We start from the raw sequence: 16,912 nt of genomic DNA, 5'->3' as shown, positions 1-16,912 counted from the left end.
AGAAAAATGTGAAATTACCTTGCTGCGTGATTGTCTCTTCACGGCCTAGTGAGATACTGTGCAGCACTGGAGCCTGGATACCGGCCATTGTGCACGCTCTTGAATTGCAGCCCCTGCGAATTTAAGTGCGTTAGTTTAAACCTCTTTTCAATGAAACTTAAACTAACATGTTTCATGTTATACTAACACAGGAACAAGGGTCAGACACTTTGTGCTTCTGTGGTTTAACAGTCTTAACCTTTCCAAGCTGGATAACTGATTTACTGACTTAGAGAAGACTTCCAGCCTCTATCTCTGAACTTTGTGGGTCTCTGCTAGATGACTGTGTATTTAAGTGGCTTTTTAAAAGGGCTTTTTACTTGCTTCAAAGCAAAGAGCCTTAAATGAGGTAGAGCATCCTTGTGAATCAGGACTTTAATTGCCCACAATGAAAATCAAAAGTTCTTCGAAGACTGACTGCTGTGGCTAACCAGGCAGCAATGCGGGCTGTGCCACTCTCACAAGCGGAGATGCGTGTGGTGGTGGGAGGGTGTGAAGAGCCACGTTTTCAGGAATGCGCATGGGAGGGAGGAGAGAGTCCTCTCCGCTGCCCCCACGTGTCTGCTGACCCATTGCTCCTCTACTCGCTGAAGGAGTCAAACTGGAGCTGTTGGTGGCAATGGCTGTCCTTTGTCCCGCTGGCCAGTGGTGGCAATGGCACTGGCTGGGGTTAATGAGAAGCATGTCACCTCTGCAGGTAGAGAAGGTGCAGCAGGAGGCATGCTTCCTTCCATGTCTTTACAGCTGGACTTCAAAGGGGAGAGGTGGATTTGGCAAGCTGTCTGATGGCATGTCTAGTATGTTAGTGGGGGAACTGAGAGCGGCAATGTCTTCCAGGTGTACTTGCAACTTTAGGTGGGGTTTTATTAGATTTCAAAACCACCCCTCTTCCCTTTTCTCATGTGCGTATCGGCCACAAAACTCGCTCCCGCTGCTACGTGCAGTTGTGAATCGCGATTGCAGTCGCTGTAGAAGTGGATGTTCATTTGGGTTGCCTGCTAGGACTTAATGTGCAATGTAGATTGTTCCCAGCTGTACCAGCCCTAATTAACAATCTTGGATTTTCTTGTTTCCTAGAATAGAAGCTTTATACTATTGAGACTGTTGCAGCAGTGAGTTAGTCTTGAACTCTGCCTGGTTGTCTGACTTATTCAGGGATGCTAAAGTAACGCAGCTGCTGCCCTGATGGACAGAGACCTCCAGGGCTTCAGCAAATTGTGGTGCATTGGAGACACTGCTGGTCCTACAGCCCTTCCCAGAGCGGAGAGAACAAAACCAAATGTCAGGTGGGTTCAGGTGGCTCCTTAGTCACTCTTGTGATGCTGCAGGGAATTCCTGTGCATGTTCCAAAATTATTTCCATGTCCCCTGAGTTAATCTTAACTTCCGAATGTTTGAAGAGTTTCCCGTTGCTCTGGTGTAGTGTACAGGATCTGTAGGTCATTGAAGTCGTAACACAAGTTTTGGCGAAAAACAAAAGAATGCAAGTGGCTATGTTTAAATGCTGGAGACTTTTCTTGTTGCGATGCAAATACGGAGGGGGATATTTGTAACCTTAAACGTCAAACATATGACTTCAGGGTACATGAATAAAAAATGAAAGTTTTTTTTCGTTTGTTAAATTGAAATTAAAGAACAAGCTCCCTGCACCTTCTTCCTGGTAACTTTAGGGAATATTTTTTTTATTAAATCCTATTTTTATTATGCATCTGGCTAGGTATATATCACCACAGACACTCTTTTTGAAATTCCTTTTAATTGCTGGATACTGCAGCACCTACAATACTTAATACTTTGCTTTATCATTCTTGACCGTTTTGGTCTGTATTTTGCAGGCTCAGGTATGCTATTACGCCCTTATCCTGTTTGGGAAGTGAAACTGCCACATGTATTTGTGTGTAGTTTCCTGAAGCTGTGGGGTGTGTGTGGGTGGGTGTTTTTGTTTTCTGTGTTGTTTTTTTTTTTGACAAAACCTGCAGGTCTCCTTCGCTGCTCACTCCAAGCATTTCTGCGTTCTTGCTAAACTGGATGCGAGGGGTGTTGATGATTTGGGTTATGCAGCGAAGGGGCTGGAGCGTGGCTGGCTGTCTCCTCCCCTTCCTGAGCTCCGGCCCTAAGCCGCCGCGCTCTGGAATGACAGGCATTCCTGCTCCGAGGGAGCTGGCACGGGAGCTTATTTATGAGAATCAAGTGCCTGGCCCTGGGGTACGGGGAGAGCAGGACCTGCGCTGGACCGTCGGACAGCCGTGCTACTGCCGGCGATTTGGCAGCCTCCTCGTTCGCGAGGCTCTGGATACTTTCCCGGTCTGAGACATGGATTTATCGTTTTAGAAGACTTAAAGTACTGTGTCAGGGTAGACTCTTTTTTTTTTTTTTCCCTTCCCCTCTTGGAGAGCTGCTTAGAAAAGAATCTAATGGGGCAGCCACACTTCTCGAGACCGGTCAGTCCAGCTGCTTTGGGTGAGTAATGGAGGGCAAGGGCGATGGAGGAGCTCCTGGGGCTGCGGCGGGGCAGGACTGCAGGTGGACCGGAGGAGTCCAGAGGACAGGAACGCTCAGCTTGTGTAACCTGTGTCGGGCTGGGGTGCCCGGCGAGGCTGCTGGGCTGGGAAGAGTGACTGAGAGAGAACTCCGTTTCCTGCCTTTCTCTTAGTCATGTCACATGCAGTCACTGTGCAACATGTTCTGCTGATCTTCGGACAGGCTCCGAGCTGCGTTTGAGGGCAACTGCTGATCTTGTGTGCTCCTTCCAGGGATGCTAGCTTTACCTAAGCGCTCAGGCCACGCTAAATTCACCTGCCTGGACTAGGATTCAGCCTTTGACAATCTTCCTGTACTAAAGCTGCCTAGAGTTGCCTCCTTGTATGTGATGCCCCTCAGCTTCGTGGGGCAGCTATGATAGTTTGAGGAAGGGCTTGGCAGGCATCTTTTTACTTGTTTTCTATCTCTGCTCTGCAAGATACTGCTGGGTGTAAATTTTAGCTGCTATGATCAGTGGAGAGGGAGAGTGCTGATGCACCCCAGGTAACTGGCTGGCTGTAGCAAATACAACCCTTGTTTGAAGTTCTGCAAGCAGAGCTCCTTCCAGAGCACTGTTGCTCAGTGTCGTTTCCTGTTCTCCAGGACTGTCTTAGGTCCTGATCCCAGCTGTGGGACCGGGGCGCGCTAACTAGAAGAGGAGACTTTAGGCTGGGTGCTGTTTCCTTGCATCTCATACTGACTTGCTGTCAGACGTCCGGGTTGAGTTGCTTACTATCTCTCATCAAACACTTGACGTTTGCACATGGGGAGCTCCCCGAGGTGCAGATTGCTCTTTTGTTCTTTCTCACTTTTATAACTTTGAACCTTCCAAGTATTTTGCTAGGCTTAGCTTAAATGAGTGATTTTTCTTCCCCACCCCCAGTTTGTGCTCTAGCTAGTTTTGTTCAAGAGCTGCTAAAAATAAGTGGTGTCAAGAGAGTGGAAGGGAGAAGTAAAACTTCAGTCTTCTCTGTACTGTCGATAGAGATTAATAGCATCTTCTCCTTGGATTTATGAGGTGTTGGAAGGCAGATCTATTCAGTCTTGGGCTGTTTCTCTCATCAAGTGCTAGAGATGTTTGTAATTTTCGAGGGAGTGGGAGATGGGATCACTTGGTATCATGACATTGTCCTTTGCCTCCAGCTGGAGGCCAGCAGACCTGGTGTTTCTGCAGCTGGTCGTTTGCTATCTGTTGTCTGCTGTAATGGTACAGCATGCATGGTTCCTATTGAATAAATTGAATTTGCAGAGATGGTTCTTACGTTAACTTTGGCAGGACGCTGTTGTAAACAAGTCTCATGAAGATTATGGTGATTAGAAATGTACAAAAGACAAGGAAGCCGAGGGCTGGGACTGTTTGAGCCTGCTTTGTGCCCATGGTCTTCTGTTGCTTTCAGGTCAGGATTCACGTCTTCCCTGGACCATTCAGGAAACGCACATGGAGTTTTAAAAGCTATTATAGGAAGCTAGAAACATTTACCCTAAAGTGCTTTTTTGATGCTTTAACCGTAACAGCATCTCCATCAACAGATTCTTTGTGTTTGCTTCTTGAGTTGTAGCTGCTTGCTTGAAAGTGTTGTTTTTTTTTTTTTGGGATTCTTAGCTACTCAGCCTGGCACAACAAAACCAGAGATGAGGGAGCTGAATTATTCTCTGGCCTGGACATAACACTGTTTTGGCAACGGCAGTATTTGTTGCAATCCCATGGTGTTAGCCAATGAGGATCCCACACAGGCTCGATTTTGCAAGGCAGTCAGTCTCGCTATAGCCTTAGGTTCATGCTACACTGCAAAACATGCTTTTGAAGGTATGGTAATATTAGTCAGGCGTATAATGAGCATTTTCAGCAAAAGCTCTCGGTGCGTCTCCAGGCCTGGGTGATAGCAAAACTTCAGGTGCGTGTGTAACTTGAGGAAAATATGGGTGATTAGGCAGAAGTGTTGGGGGTTGCTGCCTTGACATTCGAGTGCCTAATTTCTTCAAGTGTGTTTTAGCTCTCAGCTCAGCATTTACATCGTCTTTTACTCTAGCGTAGTTTCACTACTCCAATTATGTCAGTATGTGAGCCTTGAGGCCATGACTTTGAGACAGAAATGCCCAGTGAGCTCCTTGTAAACCGAAGCTCTAGTAATTTTTGGAAATCTTGTAGCACATAGCACAAATCTGGCCTGGAAGTTCGTGATGTACACGCTACACAAGCCCTGTTACAAAGCAAAATCCTGATGCTTTCTCATTTGCTCTGCAAGGATATCTGTTAATGAAGGGAGACTCTAACAGATCCTACATCTCCAAAATGACCTGGGACAAAGACCTTGCTGTAGTGCAGGCAGTGGCGAGGCGTGTCTGTTCTTCCTCTGCTCCGCCACCTTCTGAACATCTGCAGGACGGGCAGAGAAAACACCATGTCCTCTGTCTCTTTCCTACTACCTCCAGTTTGCGATCCTGTCCTGGGGCTGACCGACCCTACATCCTGATTGAAGGATTGTGTGTGTCCTTTTCTTCAGAAACATTGGAAATTAATAATTTCCTTCCTAGACATTTAGGAATATAATGTGAATTGTCAGCGTGTGAGGTGCAGTTCCTTGACTTTTTTTTTCCCTTTCCTCTCCACATCCGTCAGTCTTGCTTTGTTAGGGTCTCTGACTTGGATCTTGAAGTGATTTTCTGCTTATGTAATGGTGTGCCAGTTCACAACAAAACAAACTTCTCCGTAGCTATACTGGCTTTTGATGGTGTGTGGCCTGAGTTAAAATGGCTTAAAAATTTGCCAGAAGTAATTTCTTACAGCCGTGTAGAGACCTACACTGGATGCAGTTTGGCTTTAATTTTCATTGCTTTTAATGTTTTATATAAGAGGTCTAGCCATCTCGGGCACTGTTAAAGAAGATCTTTAATGAAATAAAGGCTTTGTTTGTTCATGTTTGTACCTGAAATCTCTACTGTGCCTTTGACTAAGCTGATAGCTGATTGTATGCTGCTGTGCAAAAGGCTATGTGGGAGCTTGATCTCTGAGGTCTACTGTATTTGCTCGTGTGCTGGCTTTTTCCTCCCTTGGACCATGATGTGACCATTAGACGGTTGCATTTATAGGCTGGTACTTCCTAAAGTTCAGCTAGGTAGCTGCTTGCTGTTGATGGTGTCCTGTGTGCAGAGCAATTGTGGTGTTTTTAATTGACTCCACAGATCCTGGCTCTGCTGTTTCACCCACTGAGAACTGACTTTCTCCATAGTGGTGGAAGCGAAAGCCTTACCACCTTTCACAGAAATGGCTGCACCAAGCTCAACAAAAGCTCTGGGAAAAGCTTGCCGACTATGTGATGAGCTCGCAGAGCAAATGCAAATATCCAGCTTCTCCTGAAGAGAGAGTTTCTGTTCTCTGGAAAAAAAACATTATGCAGTAGCTAAACGCCACCCATGTTCTTGCACAACAGTTCGCACCTACCACGAGGTGCAGTGGGAGAAAAGCTTTTCTTCCTTCTGCGTTTTAGCCGCAAGACTTGAGCGTAAATGTGGGTAACAGTCTGTAGAGGGAGGGTTTGAAAGACCAGCTGGCCAGGCAGCCTCTTTTGGATCCGGTCCGTGCTGACGGGAGAATTGCGTCCCTGGCTGCTTGGCACTGCTGAAGCTTTCTGCCTTCTTGCGTCTCCTGGCTGTGCCAATTTTGTGACTGTTCCCTAGACTATTGCAGTCTAAACATTTTGGGTTAACACAGATCTGCTGTTTAAACAGCTCCAGTTCACCTGCTCCTTTTGATGGAAGAGGATCAGGGCATGTGAAGCACTGCAGCGAGAAGATGAGAAACAGTGGCAGGCTCTGGTAGGGAGACTGGGAGGTGGCAGCCCATGTTCAGTGACTCCTTCCATCACCCAGCTGCGTGCGAGAGGACATGCATGCAGAGGCACGGCAGGAGCAGTGCCCAAGCCATCCCCTCGAGGCGAAACGCTGGCCCTTGCCTAGGGAAACGTGCTCAGGTCGCGGGAGACTCTTTACGCCGGAGTTTTCCCTGAATCCGGGCTCTGTTACAGAGCAGCGTGTTAAGCTGAGCATGGCTCGCTGGTGTCACGGGCTCTGTGTAGCTTTTCCTGTTCATGGAGCACTTTTCCGCAATGTGTGCTTCCACGCAGCTTTTGTGGAATGGTTGAACAAGGTCGTTCTTTGGCATGGGTGGACGCATTGCAGACCTGCTTATTTGGAAGCTCTGACCTTCTAATGAGGACTCTGCTGGGTTTGCCCATGCCAGTGTGACCTCATTTAACCTTTTCCATAAACTTTAAATTGGCTGTCCAGCCTGGGAGCCAGCAGTGAAGGTGAGGTCGGTCTCTGGAACGTGCAGGTAAGCAGAGAGTCAGTGTCGAGACCTTGGCAAAGCTAGGATATCCGCTTTCTAATGCTTCTCACGGTTCTTTAAAATCTGGGTCCTCTGTTTTACCTGTTTCTTTCCCAGAGCACTCCCCTAGGGTTTCTCAGCAGTTTCCCAGTGCATGCCCCAGACGAGGAAGGGCTTTCTGCCTTGCATTGCAAAATGGCTTAAGGACCTCCTGTACCTTACAGAGCAGAGCAAGGAGAGGCGTGGAGGATTCACCTTGTGAAGTTGTCCTTGGCAATGAAGGCAGCTTGGGTGGGAAATGTTCCCTCTGCACCATTCTTTAGGGAAATTTGAGCTGAAAACGGGCTGTACGGAGAGGCCCTCTTCCGAGGGAGTATGCGCTACTGATGTGATCACTGAACAATGAGATTACTTAAAATACAAATCGCTTTAAAGCACACCTATAGCTGCTGATCTACCTGCTCATTAGCAGTAAATGTAGTTTATAATTGCCTCATAACAGACTGTTTTAAATATCTATGTCTGCATGGTAATTATGGATGGTAAAAGGAAGAGTGCCATGGAGGAGATCAGGGCATTAAACTCTCCTGGAAGCAGTCTGTGCTGCAGAGCTGGACAGAATGAATCCAGTTTTGTATGAAGGTGGCAAGAGGAAGGTGCTTTCACGGCATCAGTATCACCTTGTGGGCTGGTGTAAGCGGGATGTTCACCCTGTTCAGTAAAATACAATGAGTTTTATTCTGCCCAAAGCAAAGGGGATGGTGAAAATGGTTTGGACTGTGGTTTTATGTTAGGAAGTGGTACATGGAATTTATCTCCTCCTCTTGTCTCCCTCCCTTCAAAAAAATCAAAGATTTTTTTTCTATGTTGGACAAGATTTGATTCATAGCACAAACCTACAAACAGTTGCAGTAGTGCTGCTGACAGAGTAGCATGGCAGAGGAGCAAGAGCTGAGTTTATTAGATATCATTGCTGAATGTTAGTGTGAAGCCTGGCTTTTGTAGTAAGCTGTATGATATTTGGAGTTAATGGTGCTCAGGTGGCTGGTGTGAACTGCTCCACCCTGAGATGGTATTTGATTTGACAGCCAGGCCTGGACTGTGGAAGCTGGAGAAAAAATCTACCCCGTGGAGCAAAACTTGCATTTGCGCTTCTCTCAACCCTTTCCTGCTTTTAGCTGCCCTTGGTTTGGGGATATCATGTGTCTCTCACAGTTTCGGTTCATCCTTTCGTGCCTGTTCTCTCTCCCAAGCTGCTCCGAGGTGGCTGTGGCAGGCAAGTGCTTGCACTTGTCCCTCTTAATTGGAAGTGGAGAAATCGCAGCTTGCGGAGGTCTCCGTTCATTAATCAGTGGATCTGATGGTTGAGTTGTCTTTTAATAACTTATTTTGCTTAGTGCAGCACTCTGAAACCTCGGGTGGCAGACAGCACATAAGCGACATTCCTTAGAGCAGTTCAAACAAGGGATATGTATGAAACGAGCTTGGTTCAACCACCTTCAGTGCCGTTGCTGCCCTTTGGGAGGGTGAGGTGAGAGTCACCCAACGTAGGCTCAGAAACGCCTGTTTTGTGGCACTTGGGTTCCAAATTTGGTCCACAGCTTGTGCCTGGCAAGCGGTGTTGCTTGCCCAGTAAACTTTGGGAATGCTCTACTGAACAAAGTGAATACTGCTTTTTAAAATTGGATGTATAACTCCAGGGCTAATGTTCTAGTCTCTGAAGAAAGTGCCTCTAAACATCTAGATGATTCATCTCAGGTTTCTGGGAGCTTGAAAAGCCATTTTTTCTCCCTGCCCCCTCCTAGCAGAAAATAACACAATAAAGCAGCAGAAAATCACAGATTAGTCCTGATGGCTATGCTACTTTCCACCAAACATCTGTTGGGAAGCCAGGTTTTTAAGTAGTAGCTCAGATACTGGATGATCTTCCTTTTTCAAATAAATGTTGACTGGCATCAACTTTTCATGGGTTCTGAGTGACCTGAGCTTTGTTAGGGGGCTGATTGAACCCCCCCCCCCAAACTGCTACTGTGTGATATCTGTGCAGTGAGCAAGAGGAGAAACAAGTTTGCAGAACTGGGAGGGTCGTGCATTGAAGATAGTCTGAAATGGCCTCAATGTCTGCTTTGAAAATACCTTTTTTTTTTTTTCCCCTACTAGCTAGCACAGCAGTAGGAGAGCGTTCCCTTGCTGCTGCAGCCTCTCTAGAAACCTAAATCCTGGCCAGATTCTTCTCTTCCCCCTTCGCTTAAAGACTGCACTTCTCCCATGTGATCTAGACCCTCTTGCCAAACGTCTTCCGGCTTCCCTTGCGTTGCTAACGTGATCTCTGTTGCTCTTCTCTTCCCTCCTGTTCAGTGATCTTCCCTCTCATTTCTGCTCAGACAGGGAAATTGGGGTCTGCCTGTGCAGCGTGTGCAAGAACAGCCAGCTTGCCCGAGGCTCCTCGGGGACAGAGGCTGGGGGCTGAAATCTCACACTGGGAGACGCTACAGGCTTTTGGGGAGAGCACCTGCAAAAGTCAGCAATGGGGTTTTCCCTTTTTTGTCTTTCCCTGTCCTAAATCTGAGCTTCCCCGTGTTGACGGGAATCTGCTTTTTCACCTCTGCATCTGTACCCTCGGTGGATATTGGTATGATAGCACAGATAAGTTTTTAGCTTTTTGTTTTATGTGCAAAATGGTGTTTCCATAAAACTCCTTTTTCAATCTTTTAGCCCCAGGAGATGGGATTCTTGGCTGAACTCGCTGCGTGGCCTAGGGGGTATTGTCTTTTCTGCCAGTGCTTCACATGGGCTTGTTTGAGACTGACCGAAAAGTCTTTTGTGATCCCGGGAGGCTTGCAAACTCCAAAACGTTCGACCTAGAGGCTCAAAAGCAAGATGCACAGTGAATTTCCAAGGCAGCACCTCAGCCTGAAGTACGTAGCGTCTTGGCACGTCGCAGGACTGTGCTCTGTCCTCAGTATTGAGCGTTCTCATGGAGTTTGGTGATGGAGCTTGGGTAGTCCTGTCTTACACAGTGCTGATGCCAAGGGATTCTTGGTCTGTAAATTAAGACCGTGAAGCAGGCCACCAGCTGACTTCACTTTAGGTTGTGTGCACTCTCTAATTTTTTTGCAGGCACAGCTGGATTCTGCTGATTGTAAGTGTTCCGTTATGTTTCATCAAATACCCAGCAAATGACAGCACCAGGCAAGCCAGAGAGGATTGACAGTCAGTCAGCAGCTTAATGTTTTGTGTTCTAGTTCTGCTTAACAAATCGTTTCTTTATGAGCTTCTCTGAAGTCAAGTCAGACGTTTTTTTCTGCGTGTCCCTTCCCTCCTCTGTGTCCTTCTGTTGTTCTCCAGAGACTTCTAGTACAGTAGGTGGAGCGCAGGCCTGTATTGTGTGGCTTTCCTGTGTAGTTGTTGCTCTTGGCTAGCATTGCTGGCCTTATTTATAGAGGGAAAAATCAGTGAGGCTTAGTTCTAGCCCATACAGCTGTTGTAATGGGGCTGGTAATTTCAGCGTATGTAGACAGTCATGGAAATCCGCCGTTCGGCTGTCTGGAAGGTATTTGTATTCGTGTAATTACTTGTGTCTAGCACAGTTGCTTCCAACTGAGGATGAGAAACGGCGACAAAGTGATTTGTGTTCCTTAGGCAGAGCTATAACACTGCCAATTTGAACTAATCCTCGTTTCATTAGACAGCCTCTTTTTTTATCAGTTGCCCTTTGCACTGTTAACGTTGCAAATGCTTCTCTCGTCTCCCCAAGCTAACGTGAGCCGCTGGCTGGTTGCGTGAAGGCATGGAGTCTCGCTACGGTCTTTGCATGAACGTGCATCGCTGGTTCGCAGCGTGCCAGGGGCAGGCTGGCTGGAGACGGCAGCCGTCCTCTGCAACACAGGGGTGACTTGCGTATTCTTTTCTGCGCAGCTGAAGACGTGGATCACCCGCCGACGGATGCCAGCATGGGGGTGGACGTCCTGGAATCGGGTGACACGACACCCCCTACAAAGAGGAAAAGCAAGTTTTCGAGCTTTGGCAAGATCTTCAAGCCTTGGAAGTGGAGGAAAAAGAAAAGCAGCGACAAATTTAAGGAGACTTCGGAAGGTAAAGTCATGGGCTGGGCGGGAGTCCCTTCCTCCATTTGGGGAACCTGCAATTAGCCACGTGGCTAATGAGAATGGCTTGCCACAAGCCTGAATGCCTAAGAACCCAATGTGACTTTGCTGGTGAAGGACTGGCACCTGCGATCTCACCAGAAACACCTTGCCTTGGAGAAGTACTTTCAAAGAAGCAACATTCCTTTCTCGGAAGGAGCCTCCCCAAGCAGCTGTGGGGAGGGAGGGTTTACTCTGGGATCCCCCATCTAATATGAAGCACAGGCCTGAACATGCAGTCCGTCCTCCCTCCTCTTAATCCCTGCAAAAGAGTGAAGTTTGAAGTGCTTTTATTTCTCCAAAGGACAGATGCCTTTAAAAACTGTTCTTGAACCTCTAGCTGCCCTGTTTTCTGAGTGCCTTTTTTTTTTTCAATTTAATATCAGTTTTAGAACGAAAGATTTCTATGCGAAAGCCAAGAGAGGAGCTGGTAAAAAGAGGGGTTCTGTTGGAAGACCCTGAGCAAGGTGAGTCTGCAAATCAACTTATCCTCCGCCTCTCTGTGTTCTGTGTAGCTATCTGCCTCTGACGTCTTCCCTCTCTTCCCCCCTCCCCTTGCAGCTGTTCTTTTTTGGGAGAGATTTAAAGGCTCTTTGCTAACGTTGTTCCTCTTGGCTTGTCTTGCCCTTTTTAATATGCTCCTTTGTCTGGCTTTTGCACCTGGCTAGAAAGGCAGCCTGCTCGGCTACGAAGATGTTCCTAAGAAAACGTAGTGCCTGTCTGCGCTTCTTCCTGCCTGCTGCCGGAGGGGAGGGAAGGGGCGTTGTGTGTGTCACTTCCGTCCTGTTCCTGTCGTACCTGTCCCAGTCCAGTTGCCTTCTCCTGTCCTCCTGAGCTGCTTTGTCACATTCACACTTGCTGTCTCTGGCTTGTTCTGATCACACTTCAGATGGCACCCTAACCTTAGCAGGGGAGGCTCTGGCCTTGGGATTCAGGTGTTAAAGCTTGGAGAAAGAAACCAGTTGCTGTTTGTTTGAGCTGCCTGGGTAGGGGAATTTTCTCCAGATGTTAGAGATGAGAGTTGCTTCATGATTTGGGTCACAGTTTGCTGTAAGTTTATCAAAGCATCCTGCTGTTGAAGAAGTCTTCTCCTGCTTTCTGTCACCCCTGCTGTCTCCGGTGAGTTGGGTCCACCCTGCCAAAATAAGTTTTCAGTTTGTTGTCTGGCTTGATTTGGCTGCGTGTTAGGTAACGTTAGTACAAGGGAGAGGGAGCTGGAAAGTGTGGTGGGAGAGCAGGCCGCCCGTTTTGGTGGCGGCATGGTCTTTGGCTTACAGCAGTGTATAATTGCACCTCGGTGACGTATTGCAGAGGCAGCCATAACATAATGGCAAACTCCAGGGTTTGTTCTTCTAAGAAAATGTAGCCAAAGTGGAAGGGGAAAAAGTGGAGGTGAAAAAGTGGTTTCCAGACCAAACCACTGAAAGCAAAACAGAGGAAAAGTCTCACATGGTTGGTTGCAGCTACGCTGTGATGAAAGCCATCTACAGTTACCTGAGGGTGTAAATGCTGGGCTGAAGGAGGAATTCACTGTGGTACAAAAGTGTATGAAGTCACAGGATGAAACTGTGGAAGAGAGATCAAAGACTTTGTGTAACAAACTTCCAGCTAGAGATGACAGAGGAGAGTCTTCCGAACTACAAGGGTGTAGCAGAAGTGTGACTAGGAGGTGGAATTATTTTCTGGTTGAAGTCATCTGATCTGGCTTAGGCAACCAGAAGATGGTTATAATCTGGACAAAGTGCAAACCCAAGGTATGAGGGAGCGATCAGTATCGTCAGGAGGGTTAGATTAGAAAGCGCATTATCTTAATCCCTTGCTTCTATGATTTTAAGACACTTGAGCAGTCACAAGACAGTGGTGGTAAGTTATTGTATTTGCTTGTAATTCTAAAACCTGCGCTTCCAAGATCAGTTAATTTTCTTAGGCAAGTTCTTAAGGAAAAAAAAATGCCAGAAATACTTTGAGACAAGTGAGGAAGGAGGTAAGGAAGCATAGTGGAGGCTTTCAAACACAGTGCAGTTGGGAGAGGAGGCCATCTATCTGCTGCTGTCTGGGCTAGTGACAAGCAGGTTGTGTTGGGCGTGCAGTAAGTGAGGAAGGTTGTGTTGGACTGTCTTGACCTTGAAGGAGGTCACAGGAATTGAAGTCTGGAGTAAAGTCGTCTTCGAGTGAGAAGGCCAGCAGGAGCTTTCTGCTTGGGCTCAAGCTCTGTGCCGGAGAAGGGTGTGTGAGGTTTGAATGGCTAAGGAAGAGCTGGATAGTACTGTTCCCATCTCCCTTGCTGAAGACTTCAGCTGGCCAGAGGCAATTGCTGCTGCTACAAAAAGCTCCAGCTCATCTCTTGAGTTTCAACCTTAGCTGGGGAGGAAATTTCTCTTGTTGCTGTCTTTGCTCCCTGCGTTTCAGGGAAGGGCAGCTAATTAGGTGACGCGGAGCTCTCATCCATCTCCTCTTGGGAACCAGCGCAAGTTTTGCAGAAGTGAAAGCAGAGGGAGCTTTCGGCGTGACATCTTTGCCTTTGATTTCTGAATAACACCAGGCTGGGGAAGGTGAGGGAAGATCTTTCCTGGAGGAGGGAGTGGGAGGAAGGAGGCAGCCAAATAAGTCATCAAAAATCAGAGCAACAAAAAGTGCTAGGGTCTGACACTTGGGAGACCCAGGATGCTGTGTGTTAGATTTGGCTGAGAGGTGGTAGGCTGATGAAAATGCTAAGGATTTTTAATCAGACTGGTGATATATCAGTTGAAGTCTCCTTGGAGCCTGAAACCAAATGGCCAAAATGTTCATAGCACTGTTAGAGTGGCTGTTAACTGTGACTCTGGGAATAACACTTTCAAGAGTTTGTCCTGTCAAGGCAATTAAGGCAGTAGAGAATGGTTGAGCTTTGCCTCATTGTGACTAGGGCTTTAGATGCCCTCAAAAGCATGATGAAGCAGGGCTGAAAAGACTTCTTTTTGGGAAAAGAGAAGTCTATATTTTAAAGTTTGGGAAACTTCACACTGGAATCTACAAGAGCAGAAATAATTAAGCTGAAGTATGACAGATTCTGTAGATGTATGGTTACATCTGATCAAAATAAAGGTTAAAAAAAAAAAAAGTGAGAAAAAGTGAGGACGTGCCTCTTCCCAGGGTAGACTGGTGGTGATCTTTGTGCCAAATGCAGGGCAGAAACGGAAGAAAAATAAAGTCACTAATTCATTGCAAGACTGTTAAATCCATATTGCATGGCCGGTAGACTCCTTGGCCAGTATTGGATTTTGTATTGTGGTGGAGAATATTTGTATATTCTTATAGTGAGTGGATATGGAAGTGGCTGGAGCAATCTGCTTCTTGCTTAACTGTGATACAGCTTTTTTGGGCTGCGGTGGAGCATTGGACTTACTAGTCTTACAGTTTTAAAATGTAATTGGTAGATTAAGAGGCTGCTGAAGGGGAAGAAGAAACTTGATGGGATACTGCCCTGTACTATTCTGTATCTTGAAAAAGAAACCGAGCGCTCAGCTTAAGCTAGAGTTGGTGTTGCTGTGCTCTTCTCTGCAGGAGGTAGACTGAAGACCAGTTGTTTCAGCAGCCCAAGAGAAATGGATGTGGATTGATGGCAGTTCAGGCTGCTCAGCCATGTCTCCTCTGTCTTGTGCCTTCTGACTGCTTTCTGTTTGCTTCTCTCCCCTCCCATCCCCTTGCAGATGGTGAAGAACCAGAGAAGCTCAACCCACCTGCACTGAAGAATGGCCACACGGTCCCTATTGGTGATCCTGGGGTTTTTAACCAGACCAGCCAGGAAGAGGAGGCCACAAAGCCCCTAAGCCTCGGGAAGCCTGTTCCTGCTGAGGAACCAAAGAAAAGACAGGGTAGGAATTCAGATGTTTGCACAGTCTGTTGCTTCATATTCTTGCAAGACCAACTTTGATTTCTTTTTTTTTTTTCCCCCCTTCACTCTTCCCTCTCCTCTCTGGGCCTTCCATCTCTTAAACTCAGCTGTCTTTGCTTTGCAGGCTCATCCAGCAGCCATCCTGGTGCAGAAACAGAGCCACTTCAGGACTCACATGTCCCCAGACAGCCTCTACTTCCTCCAAAAAGACTTCCCTCTGCTTCCCAGGAGGCAAATGAAGTGCAGGTGAAAGATCCTGCCCCTGCCAGCAGCACTGCGAGAACTGCATCCACCACCACAGCCCCGGCGGCAGCAAAGACAGTCAATTCCACAGCTGCCCCTTCCCCGGCCCCCAGGACTCTGCCCCCTGCTCTTGCCAATGCCAACACTACTGCTCCCACGAGTGCAAGCAGCACAGCTCCTGCCAAACAGCCTCCCATCCCTCCGCCCAAGCCTGTGAACAGAAATAGCAACTCGGTCATAGGTAAGTGCCTGCCTCCTGAAGCTGGGATGTTCTGGAGCCGTCGTTGTGAGATTCTCTCCCGTTTTTAAGGGAAGATTTTTTCCTATGATGTAGTCTGACAATCTGTCACGAAAACTGTCCAGTTCAAGCGCAGAAGATCTCTCACTGTTTAGCTGGGACAGCCATGCGCTGAGGGCAGTGTAATTACGGGAGTGTTTTGCCATAAGCCATCCAATCTGTCAAACGTGCTTATTTCCAACAACTACCTACAGGAGGGAATGCCTGGCTGCTTTCGGCAGGGACAGGAATGCTGCAAGGAGAAGGGAAGGCGTTTCTCTTCTTTTTAAGACAATGTCTTTGAATATTTCACTGAGGGCTGGAATTCAGCCATGGTTCACCTGGGTTGGAGGATGGTGTATTGAGATTTTTGCCTCACCAGGCTGTGGTCAGTGAGATTGATACTTTCAGATGGTTTAGGGTGGGAGGAACCCTCACATAACAGCAACTAACAGCCCTAACGGCTGTCCTGTCGTTGCTGGGCCACAGGGTTTCCACTTAGAGTAGAGAGGCCTGGAGACAGCAGGGATAATTGAGACTTTCCTGGTTCATATTCAGGCATCTTCTTTAAGGTGGTCAGGGTACTGCTGTATTGATCTCATAAGTTTCCTTAATTCTTGTCCCATGGATCAATGGAGTGAAGCATAATTTGAGCTGATTCTTCCCACTTAGAAATAAGACGTTTCGTTTGCTAACTGTAACTTTTCTAAGGTGAAGAGCCTGGGAGAGTTTCTTAAAGCTGAATGAGTCCCTGCTCTATTTAAGATCCTCAGAGGCCTTAAAGATGCAAGACTGCTTGAGTGAACGAGACAAACAACTTGAATCTAGTTGATGGCCGCCTCATATTTCACAGACCTCCTGTTTATCTGTAGATTGGATTAGCAGAGGCTAGTACAGACTAGGAGGGAGGCTCCTGGGAAGATCGATGGGAGATGTCTGTACAGAAACTGGAGGCGTTACACAGGTGTGGTTTGGGAGGTGGTGGGGGAAGCTGGGCTCATGTGCAAGTTACCATCTGAAGTAGCCAGGGCCACTGTTTTCAGTATGAAGTGCATCACTCTGTTCTGCTTGGGGCTTCTCCGTGCTCTAGCAGGTTTTGCAAGTGACCTTGATATGGTATTAAATGCTCCTGTATGCCAGACCAGCTTGATTAGTCTGACCATGCCTGAGCACCAGATGAAATACTTTCTTGTTTTCTTTAAGCTGCTTGCACACATCACAGATGGTATTTGAAATGCCCCAGTGCTAATTGCAGGAGGTACTTGCAGAGTAAAAAATGTGGCTGAAGACAGCAATCTATCAAAGCTGTGTTCAGAGCCAGCCTGCCTCTGTCTCCAGCAATGCAGGGCTGGGCTCGGTGCACCTGCGGCTTTCGGGGTGTGGAGGGGAGGGGAGCAGAGCAGCCAGCCCCTCTTTTGTTTCCTGGATGAGAATGCAGATGCGGGGAGAGAGGCTTTGCAGCTCTCCGCAGGGCTGTGCATCCTCGGC

General features: G+C 47.4%; 1 protein-coding gene across 11 annotated transcripts in view; it reads left to right on the top strand.

The window, feature by feature from the left end:
* Positions 1-16,912, top strand: part of PHACTR4 (phosphatase and actin regulator 4) — a 70,316-nt gene that overhangs the window by 43,529 nt on the left and 9,875 nt on the right. For 9 of the 11 annotated variants that reach the window (XM_068917725.1, XM_068917723.1, XM_068917731.1 and 6 more), the window contains 4 exons: positions 10,804-10,980; positions 11,417-11,497; positions 14,720-14,884; positions 15,029-15,388. In XM_068917725.1, the coding sequence (XP_068773826.1) occupies positions 10,804-10,980; positions 11,417-11,497; positions 14,720-14,884; positions 15,029-15,388 (783 nt within the window). Of the gene's footprint in view, positions 1-1,194; positions 1,326-2,016; positions 2,499-10,803; positions 10,981-11,416; positions 11,498-14,719; positions 14,885-15,028; positions 15,389-16,912 lie in introns of those variants that run through there. The other 2 variants (XM_068917728.1, XM_068917721.1) reach the window with 2 other exon arrangements.

This window comes from Struthio camelus, chromosome 23 (assembly GCF_040807025.1).
Source record: "Struthio camelus isolate bStrCam1 chromosome 23, bStrCam1.hap1, whole genome shotgun sequence".
Lineage (NCBI taxonomy): Eukaryota > Metazoa > Chordata > Aves > Struthioniformes > Struthionidae > Struthio > Struthio camelus.
Note: the sequence above shows the minus strand (reverse complement) of the source record. Positions and strands in the feature narration are given on the sequence as shown.